General features: G+C 37.8%; 1 protein-coding gene across 3 annotated transcripts; it reads right to left on the reverse strand.

Annotated features, from left to right (window-relative positions):
• Nucleotides 1-140: 140 nt before the first annotated feature.
• LOC102226214 (coiled-coil domain-containing protein 30) lies at nt 141-18,146 on the reverse strand. Of its 3 annotated transcripts, XM_023325706.1 has the most exons (19): nt 17,987-18,146; nt 16,573-16,746; nt 16,376-16,496; nt 15,863-16,062; nt 14,848-14,943; nt 13,137-13,302; nt 8,788-8,859; nt 7,560-7,675; nt 6,441-6,548; nt 5,214-5,315; nt 4,854-4,955; nt 3,864-3,962; nt 3,658-3,792; nt 3,430-3,542; nt 2,968-3,109; nt 1,914-2,050; nt 1,493-1,610; nt 482-543; nt 141-394 (listed from the first exon to the last, which is right to left on the reverse strand). In XM_023325706.1, exons 1-19 carry the CDS (start codon nt 17,999-18,001, stop codon nt 181-183), a joined length of 2,292 nt encoding a protein of 763 aa, XP_023181474.1. In that variant the 5' UTR covers nt 18,002-18,146; the 3' UTR covers nt 141-180. The 3 variants fall into 3 exon arrangements, with proteins under 3 accessions (XP_023181474.1, XP_023181475.1, XP_023181476.1); XM_023325707.1 differs by lacking the exon at nt 4,854-4,955; XM_023325708.1 differs by lacking the exon at nt 17,987-18,146 and having other exon boundaries at nt 15,863-16,021; nt 16,573-16,664.

Below are 18,146 nucleotides of genomic sequence, written 5' to 3' on the forward strand. Positions count from 1 at the left end.
GGTAAGTTTTTCAGCTCAGTTTTTCTTTCTCGTTTAAGCCTAAGCAAAAATAAAGTCCAAATGATTTCCCTATGACTACTCCTCACAAACTGGGGTGGAAAAACGCAGGACAAATAACTTAAATTAAAAGGCGAACACAATAGTTTCAGCGCAGTTTTATCATATTTTAGATAGAAAAGCTCAGGGAGCTGTATTTTCAGAGGTAACGAGACCAGAATCTGGATTTGACTTGTCTGAGAGACTCTGGAGTGAAGTCAGGTTGAGGTAGCCGAGCTCTGTGGTTCGATTCAAGGCCACGGAGGCTAAACCATCAGGGGAGAAAGTCAGATCTGTCTGCTTGCCGTCGCACTCTGGAGGAACCTCCGAAAGGTCCTGAATCTCAGACAGCATCATCCTTTAAAAACAGAAAGCACACAAACATTATATTTATTTTACCAATCAGACGTTTGACCAGCTAGTTTGGACTCGGAGTCAGGCTCACCTCGCTGTCTGAACAGAGACAGGCGAAAGTTTCTGTGGGAGAGTTGACATTTTCTGAAGTTCCTAATGGAGTCAAACCAAAACATCAGATTTGTTATTAATTATTAATTTGGCTAACAACGTAATTTGTGACACTTTGGATAAATATTTTATGCCTTTATGTTTCTGTTTAATAACGGTAAGCAAACAAAACACCATCTAGCACTGATGGCTATCTAGAACATATCTGATCAGAATCCACAGCACAGAACCAAGCAAAAAAACAAAAGCTCAAATAAAACAAAACTTGATGTTGGGCAAGACAGTACCACAGCTTCAAATGTCAATGAAAGGAAAAATGATTGGTTAAAATTCAAAAGTTAGTTTATTCCTTATTTAGTCTTATGTATTGCATAATTTGTAAAACATTAGATATTATTCACTTTTTATATCTTCATCATACTATGAAATAAAATAACTTTTTACTCTGGAAAATTCAGATTCGTTTAAATAATCCTTATAAAAACTAATCAGCTTTTGTGGCTTTCACTGAACAGAATCATAGTCAGTATTTTTGATAAGAATTTGCCCTAAAAAAACAAAAGCAGTAGTTTTGCAATATAAATTAGTTTTAAACTAATTTTCTACCTCTCCAAGAAACTAAAAACAGTATGCTTGAGTTTACTTTCACTCTGTAGTTGAGTGATCGTTTTGATGAGAGGCCAATTAGAGGTTTAATTTCCTCTGTTCAATAGTTTTACCTCCTTTAAACTTTTCATTCTGTGACTGTAGCACAGTTTTTCTTTAATGCATCTGCCAAGAGTTGAGGAACTTTTTTTTCAATGTATTTTAATAAAACTTTAATAATAAAACACATTTAACTTTGTCTTGTTAAATATAATGTGTAATGGTCAATGTTGCATAAATTAGGCTTCTTAAGCTCTTAAACTAATATTGATAAAATCCCATCTTACTAATATTGTTCTAAACTGAGTTTGTTATTGAGTTGAGGATTTTTAACGGTGACATTTACCTCAGCAAAATGCATAAACTGCATGTTCTGCAACTTGCGTTCCATGGTGGAAATCTGGTTGGACAGATGCAGAACTTTGTTCCCCAGATTCTTGTTCTCCGTCTCCAAATACTGCACCCTTGAGATGGAAACAAACACACATCAGAACATGGCTTCTGGGCCGGAAGAATCCGTCACGAAGAACGACTGGCAGTGTAAATTTAAAATCCTCAAGTAAATGTGATGCATTTCCTAATCACGACCTTAGAAACGACATAATTACTTTAATTATTCTTCTTTATAGCACTGAAAATCAAAGTCAGAAAGTACACATGCGTCACTTTCACATCTTATGACTTTGAGCATTATCTAGCGCTGCTGTAGGAGATGTCCTCTGATCACAACTTAAAATATAATGTTCCATTTCAGTGGATTTCAGCACCTGTTTTTAGACACGCAGGCTGTTAATTTGATGTTTTTCATGTTGTCATCCTCCTCACTGAGCTGCTGTAACAGCTTCCTCCTCTCGCCAAGCAGACGCTCGTTTTCCACTCTTATGCACTCAACGATTTCTTTCTCCTGGTACAAAAACGATAACGGTAAAGTTCAGCTTTCTTGTCTTTACAAGAGGTACATGACTAATGACTCAGACAATCCAACCGCAAGGTGACTCAATGCACAACTGCCCTCAATACAAGTTATTTTTCACTGGAAGCTGACTTAGAAATCACATTAGGGTTGGTACAGTTTTAAGAAAGACAAATGAAGATGAGAGAGGAAGAAAAAAAACTTTTATCCTCACGAAGGTTTAGTTAAATCACTGTTTCCAGTTTACCGGGTGCTTATGAAAAGTCCTTTTAGAAAAAACAGGGTTTAAAAATACTAAACCAGGGATGTTCAAAGTGTGGGCCGGGGGCCAGTTATGCTCCCTAGACTGATTTTGTGCGGCCCGCTGGCTGACATTCAAGAGCAACACAGAACACATCACAGGTGGCTGACGCAGACGGAAAATTTATATTTAATTATTACTGACAAATTGAAATCATCTTAAAATCTTCTTATAGTATTCATCTTTAAATAACCACATTATTTGTCATCTTTGCAAGAACAAGTTCCATCCAGTTCCAAAGGCAGAGTTTGAATTCACTTTTTTTTATTATTTCTTTCATTGGGTGCCTGATAAATATTTCTTCCAATAGGGCAAACCTCCAAAGAGGTGCCTAAGCTCTACAATAGTTTACGCATCACTTTCCAACAAAAAACACATCTAATTTATTTGTTTAATTCAACCTTTACATTACCGAATAAGTAAACAAAAAGTCACAGTATGAGCTTTTATTAAAAATATAATTTTTTTGGGCCTGTGGGTGCTTTTGACTTGACAGTTTCGGCTCACGTTACAAAAAGGTTGGACATCCCTGTACCAAATAATTAGTGCTAATCAAAATCCTTCATTAATGCATGTTTCATAAACAGCGACAGATCTGCAGACTCACCTTTTTCAATGAGTGGTAGCACAAGGACAACTCCCTCTCCAAATTGTTTATCTTCTTGTCCCGCCACATGGTTTCTTCATCCAGTTTCTGTTTGGCTCGGGAGAGTTTTTCCAATAGTCTCTCCTTCATATTGTGGTATTTGCTAGACACAGTCGATGGACACAACAAACAGGTGTGATGTGAAAACAGATAAAACAGATTCTAATCATACAAACTTTTAAAAATGGCCGAGAAGTTAATTTAGAATGAATTTCACGCAAAAAGGACTTTCAAGCCCATGTGGTTTCACTGACTCCAGTCCAAAATATTTGTTTACATTTTAACAGTAGATTGGACAGTAATTGAGTCAAAGAAGCTGATTATAAATCAAAGTTTTTTGTGGCATAATTAAAAGCAACTTCCCAGCTTTACTGAAAAAAGCAAGTTATATTTATAAACAAAACACTAATAAAGGCGTGTTACCTTCGCTCCTCATCAATACAGTTAAGGGCTTTACAGATCTGCTCCTTGTATGTCTCACGCTCTTCTTCATCAAACATCGGAGCCTGCCTCCCTTCGGGACATTCAGAACTCTCCTTCATTGCAGAACATAAACAAAAACAGGAAGAGGAACTGTCGGGATCTCACTTGTTGTATGTCATGAATAACAAAACGGACTAAAAACTGATCTGGCCGGGTAACACGGATTACCTCGAGTGTGGAGCTGTCCTGTGAGGGAAACTCTTCTGTCCTGCTGGATTGTTCCAGCTGTGAGCAGATGTCTCTAACAGTTATAAAGTCGTTAATGTTGCTTTGGTAATTCTGTAAAACCTGAAGACACTCGTCCTGCAAGAGCAAGAAGCTATATTTAAATACAAACCACATTATATTTGTTTTGCATGTGCCTGGTCACTCACTGCTGGCTGCTTCTCCATGAGGCACTTTGTTTGAAAACCGAGCTCATCTTGCTCATCCTTGCTGGTTTCATCGACCAGAGTTTCGTCTGTTGTCGTGAACTGAAAATAAATAAAAATCTAGTCATGCAACAACAGTTTTGGACTTTCACTCAAAAATATTTATAGTGTTTATAATAAATAAAGATGGCAACAGAGCAACACAAAGAGCTGCAAAACAGTATTTGCCCCTTCCAGATTTATTCTTATTCTTTTTTTGTCTCTCTTTAGATTAAATTTATAGAGGGGAAAAAGATATTTAAACCAAACAAAAACAATAACTGCCCATCTTGTTAATTAACAATAAGCATTGATTTAAGACATTGCTTTGTTAGGATACAAAAACACTAAAATAAAATGAGAAAGTAGGTTATAATATCTTTAATAAAGCCCACCATTGTGGTTATTATTGAATAATAAATGTATTTTCTCAGCATGGGATACTGCTATTCTGTTAAAAGTGAATAAATAAATCACAGCTGCATTTAGAGACACTGGGAAAAACTAAAATCTTTGCTAAGATGGTTAGAGTTTGTGTGCACCATTAGATTTGATGTTGGTACTTTTTCCCATGTGGTTCAGCCAAGCATTGTTATTAATTAAGACAGTAAAAAACTAAAACTCAGTTTTTGATTGGCTCAGCCTGTTGCTGATGGTCAATAAATCAACAGGCCAATTTTGGGTGAAAACACTCCAACGTGGTCGAATTAAAACAATTCTAAAGCATTCTTCAAATCCTGACTAGCAGTTATTGATGGTAGAAGTGCTAATACCAGTTAGAAGATTGTTTATTCATGTTCGTTTGATATCAAATTCTGCTTGATGCTATAAAACATCAGACAAAAAGTAAAAATAGAAGAAATCTGCAAGAGGAAAAGACTTTTTCCAATGAAGTGTACAAGATGAAAGACAGAAGTAAGCCTCAAAACTAAAGGTGTTTCTGCCTGGACATACATTCGTTAAATCACTAGCTTGGCCTATCGGAAGCGTGTAAGAACCCTGAAGGTTCCTTACGGCCAACTCCAACTGCTTCACTACCTCCTGCAGAGATTCAACCTACGACAACAACATCACACAGATCAGCAGCGGCAAAATAATACCTGGTAGTTTGCATGGAAGTTTCAATGGTTTAGAGTTTGTAAAAAGAAATAAAGTTTTCAAATCAATTCAAGAAGGTACACAGACAAAAACATCGAGCACTGAAACTTTCACCGTTACAACAAATAAAGACGATTTCATAAACAGGAAATATTTTTTCTGTATGAAGAAGCCGATTCAAATGTCCGTCTTTCACCAGTAACTGTGTCTACTTACACCTCCCTCCTTTTTCTCCATGGCTTGTTGTGTCTGTGCAGTTAAGTATTCTTGCAAAATGATGTGTGATTTATCGTCCGTCGTCAGTTCAGCTCCTTGCATCTGCAGGAAAAACCACAGCAAATCTCTTTCAGTTCGTTAGGTGAATATTTTGAATTATGTCAATAACAGCACAGGTGGTTTCCAAGGAGATGCAACAGATTGTTTCAAAAGAAAACACCTCAACCGGTCCATCAAGTGCTCAGATTAATGCTTTTTGTTGTTGTTTGTTACCAAGTAATTTGAAATCATGCCAATATTTTCTTATTCAAGATGCATTCAGTCTCATCACCTTGTAGTTAGTCTTTAAGATGACAACATCACATAAAAGTTCACATTTACAAACTGCTCTTACAAAGTCACGGGCCTGAAATGTTTCGCATAACAGCTGAACCCAACTCCTGCTGGTGGTCAGCTAAGAAGTGAAAACAGTTATTTTGGATATCTACTATACATTTTACCATTAAATAAAATGGTTTTAGACACTGTGAACTTGTCCTCACACTACCTTTTTCTGTCTCTTTAAAGAGGAAATCAACATGTGGATCTTGAATGGCTTTAAAAATAGAATAAAAATATTAATCTCTTTGGGACTTTCCCTCGGGGAAATTGCAGTTCCTGTCTCCCATACAGCACCCAAACATTAAATTAATGTTTTTGATTGATTATTTTTTTATATATACACATTAACAGGCCAATCCCATAGTCCCTCTTTTTCTGTTACTCTCCTGTTAGCCCAAACCAACAACTTTTGTGCAATGATCAACTTGTTGGAATGGTCCAAAAATAGACACAACTGCCATCAGAATGATGAATGGGAGATTTTCTCTCCTATGTTTGCATCTTTTCATCGTTTCTGAAGCTGGCGGCACTAGTTTCATGGTGCAACCTGCTGGTTTACTTAACAAAAGGAATCAAGTCATCAGATGTTTCACCGCAGTCCTGGTTTATGGGTTAAGACGCAGAGCTTTGAAATGTTCAACATAATTTACTCTCCTATATTGCATAATGAAGCTTCCAGAGTTTGTAGCTGTAACATCTCCAGAAAACGCAGCTCAGACAGATCAAAACTGTGTTAAAGTCTCAATAATGCACACCTGAATCAGCCAGGATCACAATCTAGCTAATGAAAAGCTCTGGATGTATTGGATCATGTTCTGTATTACCGGTTCAAATGAAGAGACTTACTTTATCTTCTTCTCTGTCCTGGTCAGCTTGTACCTCTATCATTAATATCCGCTGCTGCCCCTGCAGGGCTGATTCCAACCTCTCAACGTCCTCCTGCTGACACGCCATCTAAAACAAACAGATTCAGAACCGCTCAGATGCAACTCATCTGTTATTAGTTGTTATTTTTTCAACTAGTAACAACTTGCAGTATTTTTTAAATAAAAACATTCAAATGTGCCGTTTGATTTAGCCGTTAGACTGAAGCTCAGGATCAAACTGATTTTCACACTGAATTGTAACATTTTAAAAGTCAGTTGTAAAATGCTGTAGCAGTTTATAAATTATGATTCAATAATTTTTGCTAAAGTTCATTCACAAAAAAAAAAATTCTTTAAAACAGGATTAATGAATTAAACCAGGATGTTTCTCAAGGATGACGACAAATACTGTGATTTACTATTTCCCTGCACTGCAGTCCTTTTACAGTCAGACAGAAACCATCAGAAGGATGATCAAACATTTACTGAAATGTCTATAAATAGACAACCAGAGTGGTTTCTGTTTCTTCACTTCTACATGAGAATTTAACAGTTTTGTTTGGAAAAAACAGCAAAGCATTCTCTCATTGCAAAACTAGGTTGGCCCTAGTTTTCTTAAAACAGATCTTTAAATTTATTATTTACTTTTTTCTAATTTTCTTTTCCAATTAAGGAAGATTTTTTTCCCCAAATAGATAAAGCATGTTATTATTTCAACCAAAACCCATTTGAAAATGCATAGTCTTTAAAAGACAGGAAACCAAGATATTTAAATAAACTCTTCCAATTCTGTCAGAATTAAGTGTGAACATTTATGTTTGCTCCAAAATAATACTTTATCTGCTCATTTTTATTGACATTTATCCAAATATCAATGGGGAAACACATTTGTACCCACTTTGATTCAATGTGGATCATAAAATATCCAGAATAAATTAAAGTGCACATTGTGATTTCATGTTCACTCCTGACTAGAAGAATTTAAAATTCTTCTCTTTTATCTTCCAGCTGTAATCTCCAACATACAGGACATAAGTTTGGTTTGGGTGGTTCATATCTGCCCTTCATGAAAACTATTTTGTGTCAGAAAGTTTCTTACCGTCTTCTCCAGAGACTTTTTCTCTGCATCCAGGGAGCGGACTCTGTTTCTCAAGGCTCTGATCTCAAGGTCCAGACGGTCATTAAGCTCTTTGGCCTTCCGCAGCTCAACCATTTCTTTATATAAAATAAGAATTTTAAGTTATTGACTCGTATGAATATTAGTAATAAATATTCACAAATTATGTTGTTTTATTTTAGTGAAGCAGTAGTTGTTTTCATAATGTCCCATATATTCAAATAACCATCTAAATATAATACAGCTTCCTATCAATGCACTAGAAAATTATAAAAGTACATTTTTCTCATTTATGTTGTTAAAAATCTGAGACACATAGGATTTAGTTTAGACTTTTAAGCCATTATGTCTGTTGATTTTGTCACAATCCTGGGTAGTTTGGGTTTTAGTTTTCTGTTTGTATCTTGATAAAGTTTGTTTATGTCCATATATGTTTTGCCGTACTCAGTTCATTCCTCTTTATTTTTGTCATCTTATGTTCTGATATTTATGCAGTTGGATTTTTAAACGGTGTTATTATTTTATCCCACTGAGTCTTGATTCAGCTCCCCTGTGTTGGTCTCCTTCCCTCAGTCTACCTGTTTGTGGTCTCTCATAGATGCACACGGTTTGTAATCCACCACCTGAATCTTGTCAGAAATCACACTCCTCAGTCAGTTTAAGTGTCAGTTTCGCTCTCTCTGCAGGTTTTCTAGCAGACAAACACTTTTTTTAAACCCCTCCAGGGGGTCTTTTTTAGCTCTAGAGTCCCTTTTTATGAAATAAAATGGGTTTTATTTGCTTGTAAGCCTAACTGGCGCTGGTCTTACTTTTATATAACCTTTTTATTAAAATACAAGGCCTCCAGGGAAACAGTTACATTGTGACACTATGTGCTGTCCAAAAATTGTTAAACTAAAGCTGAATGAAGTAATGGTACAACAAAGGCCATTCAAGAGTAATGGGGAGATTTTTAAGATAAGAAATTCCACCGTTGGTAATGATTTGGGGAGTCAAGTCATCTGCTAATGTTGGTTTTATCACAATTAAAGTCGGCACAGATCTCTGCCAGGAAATACTGGAGCAAATTATGCTTCCTTCAGATCACTGATGTTATTAAGCTGGTCAGTTTTTGTACATGTTGTGGTATGTTTGTTTTTTTTTTTTTAGTTCATGTTTAACTGTGCAAATAACATTGTTAGTTAAAACACAACCGGGAATAATGGCTTACCATATTCTTTTAGTTTTCCTACTTCCTTCCTGAGCTGCTTCACCTCCTCCTGTGCTGACTGCAGCTCAGGCTCTGAAACACAGAAAGCAGAAATATTACATTTAAATGTAATATTACACTTACAGCCACTGTTTTCTTCTTAAAACAGTGGCTGGCAAAAAAGAGCCGTGAAAACAATCGTTTCAATTCATAGTCTTAGGATCAGCTATGAGAAATCTTAAGATTTCCTCTGTTCTTTTTTTTCACAGATTTTCAGAACATGAAAGTTTTACTTCAGACAATAATCTAATTAAATACAAAACAGTAGTTTTCAGGAAACAAAGCTACTCAAACCAACTTGGGCTTTTGTGAAAACGTAATTTCTTCCCAGTTAAATCATGGATTAACACTAATTTTGGGACACCTAATGTTAATTAAAAAAAACGAAAAACAATCTAAAGAAATTCTAGTAAAACAGTTTTTGCCTGGGAAGGGTAACAAAGCCACTTGTACAGCTTACCAAAAATACTCTGAGTGCATCAACAACTCATCCAGGAAGTCACAAAACACCCAGAGACTATTGTGCAGCAACAAATATATATACATATATACACTGCTCAAAAAAATAAAGGGAACACTTAAACAACACAATATAACTCGAAGTAAATCAAACTTCTGTGAAATAAAACTGTCCACTTAGGAAGCAACACTGATTGACAATCAATTTCACCTGCTGTTGTGCAAATGGAATAAATTATTGGCAATTAGCAAGACACACTCAATAAAGGAGTGGTTCTGCAGTTGGGAGCACAGACCACGTCTCAGTACCTGTGCTGTCTGGCTGATGTTTTGGTCAGTTTTGAATGTTGGTGGTGCTTTCACACTCGTGGTAGCATGAGACGGACTCCACAACCCACACAAGTGGCTCAGGTAGTGCAGCTCATCCAGGATGGCACATCAATGCGAGCTGTGGCAAGAAGGTTTGCTGTGTCTGTCAGCGTAGTGTCCAGAGGCTGGAGGCGCTACCAGGAGACGTGGAGGAGGCCGTAGGAGGGCAACAACCCAGCAGCAGGACCGCTACCTCCGCCTTTGTGCAAGAAGGAACAGGAGGAGCACTGCCAGAGCCCTGCAAAATGACCTCCAGCAGGCCACAAATGTGCATGTGTCTGCACAAACGGTTAGAAACCGACTCCATGAGGATGGTATGAGGGCCCGATGTCCACAGATGGGGGTTGTGCTCACAGCCCAACACCGTGCAGGACGCTTGGCATTTGCCAGAGAACACCAGGATTGGCAAATTCGCCACTGGCGCCTTGAGCTCTTCACATATGAAAGCAGGTTCACACTGAGCACGTGTGACAGAGTCTGGAGACGCCGTGGAGAGCGGTCTGCTGCCTGCAACATCCTTCAGTGGCAGTGGGTCAGTAATGGTGTGGGGTGGCATTTCTTTGGAGGGCCCACCAGAGGTGCTCACCAGAGGTAGCCTGACTGCCATTAGGTACCGAGATGAGATCCTCAGACCCCTTGTGAGACCATATGCTGGTGCGGTTGGCCCTGGGTTCCTCCTAATGCAGGACAATGCTAGACCTCATGTGGCTGGAGTGTGTCAGCAGTTCCTGCAAGGTGAAGGCATTGAAGCTATGGACTGGCCAGCCCGTTCCCCAGACCTGAATCCGATTGAGCACATCTGGGACATCATGTCTCGCTCCATCCACCAACGTCACGTTGCACCACAGACTGTCCAGGAGTTGGCGGATGCTTTAGTCCAGGTCTGGGAGGAGATCCCTCAGGAGACCATCCGCCACCTCATCAGGAGCATGCCCAGGCGTTGTAGGGAGGTCATACAGGCACGTGGAGGCCACACACAATACTGAGCCTCATTTTGACTTGTTTTAAGGACATTACATTAAAGTTGGATCAGCGTGTAGTGTTATTTCACTTTAATTTTGTGTGTGGCTCCAAATCCAGGCCTCCATTGGTTAATAAATTTGATTTTCATTGATGATTTTTGTGTGATTTTGTTGTCAGCACATTCAACTTTGTACAGAACAAAGTATTCAATGAGAATATTTCTTTCATTCAGATCTAGGATGTGTTATTTGAGTGTTCCCTTTATGTTCTCTATACTTCCTATTCTGAGAGGGGAGATGTGCTACCAGCTCTCCGTCTAATGCAGGGATGTCAAACTTTAGTCCTCGAGGGCCGCTGTCCTGCAACTTTTAGATGTGCCTCTGCTGCATCACACCTGAATAGAATAATTAGGTCATTAGCAAGGCCCTGGAGAACTGATCTACACAAGGAGGAGGCAATTAAGCCATTTTATTCCAGTGTTTTGTACCTGTGGCACATCTAAAAACTGCAGGACACCGGCCCTTGAGGACTGGAGTTTGACACCTGTGGTCTAACGGGTGAAATGAGTTTCCTAAATCTGCTGGGATTTACCCTGTCCAGAACTGAAGTAAAGTCTGTTTAAAGCTGGTTTCTGACAACCTCCATTAAGATGCCCCACCCTTCTTCCCCCTGTGAATTAGCCAGACTGAGCAGCCTGCAGCCAACTAGTTTTACAGAGCACACCTGTTAACGGTCGCTCTTTCTCTTTATTACAACTTGCACTTGTTACTGAACCAGGTTGGTTTTAGTGACTCGGGTCGAGTCCCAAGGATGTTGTTTGACATATAGTTTTGGGCTAAAAGCAACCTATAAAATATTTTCCACCTTTTCCTCCCCAGAATCAAACATCATAGCTATTTTACAACCATCGAAGAACTCTGAGGTGACTCATTAATTGAATGTCCACAACATCTTTTAGATTTTCTTTATGCTAAATATCTTATTAGTAAGGCAATTTTGCAAGGGTCAGTACAGCTTAATTAATCAGCAGAAATAATCAAATAAGTAAAATCAATCATTTAGCCTATCTTTCCCTAATGCTGACACTGAGAACTAAAAAGGAAACCTTTGAGAGACGGATGGAGTTTGGCGTTTCGAACCCCAGAACTGGCCTGATGATGAAGAAGGTGTTGCAGCAGGAGGAGGTTGATCGTCGAAGGTCTCTGTAGGTCTGATGAGCTTTCGTCTCTGCATGGATGGTGACTTGGGCGTCTCTGGACTTGGGTGCTGGCAGAAAGAGTACCGAATTAGAGCAGTAGGTCTCGGGTCTTAGGGTGACTTCCTCATATGTGTAGAGTTCCTCAGCTTCTTGTGCGGCTCTGAAGCTCAGTTCATCTTGTCTCACGATCTTTCTGGTCCGTTGAGATGTAGGCGAGCTGACCTCATGGAAGGAAGGCACCAGTTCTTCGTCTTTGCCTTGGTCTTCATCTTTGTCTTTGGGGTCTGAACCCAGCTGATGAGAGATGTGCGATTTGAAGCCACAGGTTGTGGGGCTGGCGGGTTGGTCCCCATGTGCAGGACAGTTTTCGGCTCTGTGGCCCCAGCTCTTCTTCAGCTGCAGAGTTTTTTTTTGTCCATCTCGATCTTGGCTCGAAGCTGCCTGGAGGCAGCCAAAGGTTCCTCTTTTGCACCCACCTTTTATAGGGTTTATCCACCCTTTTGGTGCGTTTGCATTGGCTAGCAATGTTACTGTGTCTGTTTCATTGGCTGTCCACTTGGATAGATCTCATATCCATCTTTGTCTTAGAGACATTATGTCCTGATGTCTGTGCTAATGTCTCAGGGTTGCTCAGCGGTCCTCCTACGTCCGTTGCCTGCACAACCTTTTCTTTGAAAAGTTTAAGTTGTTCAACAATCTGTTTCCAAGTAAGGCGTTGGTCATCTCTGCTCTCCTGTTAGTTCCCCTTTTTCCCCTAACCTTTTATCTACCATCTACCTCCAACATATCAGTGATCTTTAATTGCATTTACACGTTTTACACCATTTCAAGTTCAATGTCAAAATCACATTTATTACTTCTTTAGCTTCTCTGATTTAGCATTCATTTATAATTTTATGATAACCATTACTTATTAGTTACTCTAATTATAATCTTAATGTGAGTTATTACAGATGGCCTTCTGAAAAGAAACCAAGAATAATCTATTATTGTAATTATTTGATACCAAAGTTACAGTTACTTGTTTTACTTGTAAGTGTTCCCACAAGTGTAAGTATTATTATTATAAGTAAACCAATATTAATATAAGTATTTTACTTTGGGTCTTTATTTATTGTTACTGTTAAACTAAAATCTCCAGCATGGGGAAGTGGGATGATCTTGTTTTTTTTATACCATTTATTATATATATATTTGTCTAACATTATATTTATATAATTGATTTGATTGGAAACATTTGGGTGTTACCAAAAAACACAGACAAGTAATTTGTAACAGACTATTTTTACCACTCTGTAAGTGACTGACTAATATGTTTTACCATATGTTTTCTGGGTAAAGTGAGCAGACTCCAGTTCATCTTTCAAATGCCGGATCTCGTTGTGGGCCATGGCCAACCTGCGGGAACCTTCTTCCACATCCCGCTCCAGTCGGGAACACTCCTTCTCCAAACGTCTTGGTTCACCGGCCAAAGGTGTCTCCCCACCCTGGAAGGGGATGAAGACACATGCTACCAAAATGGACAAATCTGAAGCAATTTAAATGTTTGCAAATAACAAAGAAAGACTTGAGTAAAAATATCCAGAAAAACAAGCTGAGACAGAGACAACACCTTGAGATACGATCTGGAGAAAGATGCATGAGTGGTGTTGGACCTTGAACTTCTGTCATGCAAAGTTTATCTGCTGCTGGCAAAATTAGTATCACTGGAAAAGGCAAAACAAAGAGTGACGTTAGAGAATAAAAAAACTGGCATGCAGAAGATGCCCACAAAGTCAGTTTCATGATCATCCAAATGACGAAAAAGCAGTTTCATAGTTTGTTAGTCCATGCAGAATACACTGTTGCTTGGTATGACAGTGCTGTTACAAGATCAATAAAGATATTTTACAGATTTTCTCAGTCGCTTCGGTGCATTTCTCGAATCATTCTCAACATTTGCAAAACGGTAAACACATTTCTCAAAACAGTTTGTACAAACAGAACACCATGGATTACCTGCAAAAACCAATGTCTTTCTCAAAATCCTTAGCTCATTTCTCAAAATTAAATATCTGTGTCAGTGAACACGTCAAAGCCTCAATAAGACAAGTCTTTATTTCATCGAGTACAAATAAGACAGTCAAACTGATTAGTAATGTTGTCAATACAAGAGTATCCTGTCCAGTCCCTTGTCTTTTCATTGTCAGAAACGTAACATCATCTTGTGCTCCAGCTATACAGTATAATCTATATACCGGACAGTTGATGGTTTATGAGATGCAACTTTGAGCTACTTCAGAAAATTGCTTTATCTTTGGTTGTGCTGATGCCTCACACATTTAGAGAACGTCAGGATTCACCTGGGAGCAATGTACCAACTCAGGACAGACTTAGTAAGAAAAGACTAATGAAAATGTATAGAAATATGCCCAACATATTATTACAACTTTGCATGTTAAGACTTTTGCTTAAATGTTGTTTAGGTTGAGATGATTCAAGAGATAACTACACATTTTAGTCAACATGACATAAGCAACAGAAAAGGTAGGAAAAAGTAGAGAACTGTACATAATCACTTTCATGGATATATCAAAGCATTTCAACTGGTTGAAAGAAATGAGAAACTGCTTTTCTTGATGTGCATGAGAGACACAATAATACGAAGGTTGGGCAAGTAGCTTTGAGAATTACAGTTCTGTTCTGAGAAATGCACCAAAGTAATTGAGAAAAACTGTAATACTGGACAAATGTTCTGAGAAAAGAAAGTTATCCAAACCAACCGAGCTCTATGTTAAAAATCCCCCAAACACTCATGAAATCCTGGTACTAGCTTTAGTGAGCTATTAGTTTTTAATATTGAGCTGACTTGGCTTGGATAGTTTTGTTTCCCATTCATAAATTAAATCAGAATTTGAAAACTGTATTTTGTATTTACACAAGTTTTCTTTATGTGATATTTTTTTCTCGCATTTTAAAGCAAAAACAGAAGAAGTCTGTAAGAGGGCTAAACATGTTTCCTTAGCACTGCAGTTAGAAGCTCGTATACATACAGGTACGAAGGTGTGCTTGCTCTGCAAAGTCTTATGGAGTCCAAATATTTTCTTCCAGGAGCTTTGTAAAGGTCGTGGGGACCTCTTGTGGGTGGGCTGCAAAATTACAATTAATACCAGAAATTATTCATATAATAATCAAGAAAAAGGAAAACATATCAACTTTACCGCTGCAACCTATCATTCAATCAATCAAATGCAATGTGCTTTAATGGGGTTAACAGCTTAAGATTAATTATGCAAACAAAATGTTCAGTCTACTACAGATAAAGTAAAATAACTACTAAGCAAATCCAACTAAATAATATATAAATTGTAAAATTGAGGAAACAGAGTATGTAATATGTATGTATTGTGAAGAGGAAATAATTTAGAAATATTACAATTCTAAATTAGTAAGATTTTACTTCATTGTAAGAAAAACAAATATTACCGGTAACTGAACAAAATATCTTTGTTTTATAAAATTGTAAAGACTCAAAAATAAAAAAAGGACTTAGATCATATTAAAAATGCAACAAAACCAAACAAAAATAAAGCTTCAAAAAAATTATAAATGTTCTAAAGATGAATATCATAGTCAGCATATCTAATTCAACATTTAGTTTAGGTTTTTACATGAAAGAGTCACAAAAATCCTTCTCATGTGACCTGAATCATCATAGTCATAGCATTTTGACTATGACTAATTAATACTTTCAAAAAGTAATTAAAGCACCTTAAAATTGGTTCAAAAATGCACCTGTCAGTCCCGCAGAGACTTTAGAATCAGTGTGGTGTGAACTCACTTTTTGGTCTTAATCAGCATTATAGACAAATGTTTATAATGGTCAGGTTGCAGACCAGTGCAGCAGAATTCATTAGAGTCTCAGCACTGGACTGGACTGAGACAGAAAAAACATTCTACTCCAATAAATCTCACTTTTTTACCTTGACAGTTTTTATCTGTGAAGACTTTAAAAATTAAACCCACACACCACGAAAATAATAGTTTTGGTACTACTGTTTCACCTACCGCACATATGACGGGGTTCAGTGATTCTGCGTGGGTCCTCAGTCGACTCTCTGGGTCTCCATCACCAGGATCCTGATTCATCTCAAGCAGGGAAGCCCTCTCCACCAGGAGATACGCCACCTGCTCACTGGGAGAGCTGTGAATCAGCTCAGTGAGACCCTGCTGGTACAACATTTTAGCAACTTCATTTATCTGGGAATCTGGAAGAAAGGAGTAGGAGATGTGGATGTAATTTAACTCATAATCATTACATTTCTGGGGTTAAAAGTGTTTTGGTGATTTGGTGTTACATGAAGACAGATACTGATAGCAAAAGCAGCACATGTTGCATCAATAAAGTGCTACATTTAATTAATTAAGAACAGAAAATAGATAAGAGAAAAGGGAGAAGGTGGCTCATTCCTATGTAATATCATACTGCAGTCACAAATAAGCACCGAAAATGTGCCAGAGGTTTCGTCAACTGTCTATAATTACTCAAACTTTTACACAATGTGCAAGTAAAAGTCCTACCTTGCAGTGAAACGAGGTGCAGCAGCTGCTTTCTGAGTTGTTCGTTCTCATCTTGTATCTCCTGAGCCAAAACGTCTTTCTGCTCTGTGAAGATTTTGATCTGCTCCAAGGACTTGCGTACCTTGCAGACAAAAAGATCGCCTTGCTCATCATTACAATCCCAGACAGCGCTGATTAACTGAGCAGTGATAATCTACCTCTGCCATCTCCGCAAAATGTTGCAAGCGTTTTGTTCCCAGATCCTTAGTCACACTGTCCAGACAGCTTCGTGTGTGAAGGAAGGTACGCCACAGAAAAGCCAGCTGAGCCTCTTTGGAGGCCTCAGGTGCAAAACCTTCCTCAGTCAGCCATGTCAAGATCTGCTCCAGCTCCTGGAAGAAGAAGCATAGACAGGATTATGTGAAGCAATAGACAGCACTTTTATGCCTGTAAAGCTTGTATTTATTTTTTTTGCTTCTTGAAATGAATTAGAATCCACAAAGGAAATAAACATCTTCCAATACTTTTAATCAAATACAATGATAAAAGCACCATTCAGTTTTTATACTTCACTAATCTGGAACACACTTATAGAAAACTGCAAAACTGATTAAACACAGTTTTTTAAATCAAGGCTAAATCCATTTTGCTTAGAGATGCCTTTGATTAATAATACCTGGAACATCATAAAGCATACTTTATGATGTTCACTTTATGATGTTCATCATTGTTTATCCTTGCATTTTGTCATTGCATTGTGATTTTATTGTTGTTTTATTTTTCCTTCTAGTCATGTAAAGCGTTTTAGAAAATATGTTGTTATAGGGTCTTGCCTTGTCAATCTTCTTTATGTTTTCAGGCACAAATTTAAAAATCTCTCAGGCCTTTTTGGGGTAATTTTTAAAATATAAAAACAAAATTCACTTTGAGCTAACAGCAGAAATTTGATAGATAATTGGATAGATGGATGATCGTGGACAAACAGATGGATATACCTTTTAGACAATGTGACAGTCAATGAAATGCAAAAGAAAAATTCAAACTTCTCCAGAAATCCTATAAATATTACAGCAAGTCATCTTGCAGCAAAGTCGCATAATTGGGTAAATAACTATTTAACGTGCTGAATCTAAACTACACAAATATACATGTTTAAAGTTCTTAATGTGTTCATTAAAAGATAAAACATACGTTTGTTTTTAATATATCCGGACTATAACATAAACACTGCATTTACACTTCGTCTTAAGTTTCTGCTTAAAAAAAAAAGATTAGATAATTTCACTTTTACAAGAAGTTTGTGTTGTTGTTGTTTTTTTTTAAATGAACGTAGATGATTTTTGTTTTTCAAAGCAACCATGACACAAACGTTTCTGAAAACGGTGTTATTCTGATTGTCCTATTAAGGTCTGCAGTGAGAACTGCGTCCTCTGTTAGCTGGAGGAGTCGCTGTTTACTTTAGCTGCTGAGATTGTCTGCAAAGTTCAGCTTCGGATCCATCCGAAAACACCATGTGAAGTTTCTACGCTTGTTTTTGCGGAGAACCGTGTTTTCAGAAGAGCTGCTGCGTCTTAAAAGTTTCACGCTTCGGCTCTTCCAGCCATTAAGAAAAAATATATATATGTTCACTACCTCTGCTTGAGCCATCAGTCCTGAATCGAGAAACAACTTTGAGTGGTGATGTGTGAACAAAGACGCCCTTTACTTGGAGTTGTCTATTCGTCCAGGTTACTACAAAATGCTAACACCGAGATTCAGAACCATAAACGTAGGAGAAGTTTTTTCTCTTTCC

This window comes from Xiphophorus maculatus, chromosome 20 (genome assembly GCF_002775205.1).
Source record: "Xiphophorus maculatus strain JP 163 A chromosome 20, X_maculatus-5.0-male, whole genome shotgun sequence".
Lineage (NCBI taxonomy): Eukaryota > Metazoa > Chordata > Actinopteri > Cyprinodontiformes > Poeciliidae > Xiphophorus > Xiphophorus maculatus.

What these genes read in the sequence shown, in the direction of transcription:
- LOC102226214 (XM_023325706.1), bottom strand. An exon ending in AAAAGTCTCTGGAGAAGACG is followed by an intron (nt 6,549 to 7,559) that starts GTAAGAAACTTT and finishes TGTTTGTTTTAG; the next exon opens with ATGGCGTGTCAGCAGGAGGA. An exon ending in AGTTTATGCATTTTGCTGAG is followed by an intron (nt 544 to 1,492) that starts GTAAATGTCACC and finishes TGACTCCATTAG; the next exon opens with GAACTTCAGAAAATGTCAAC.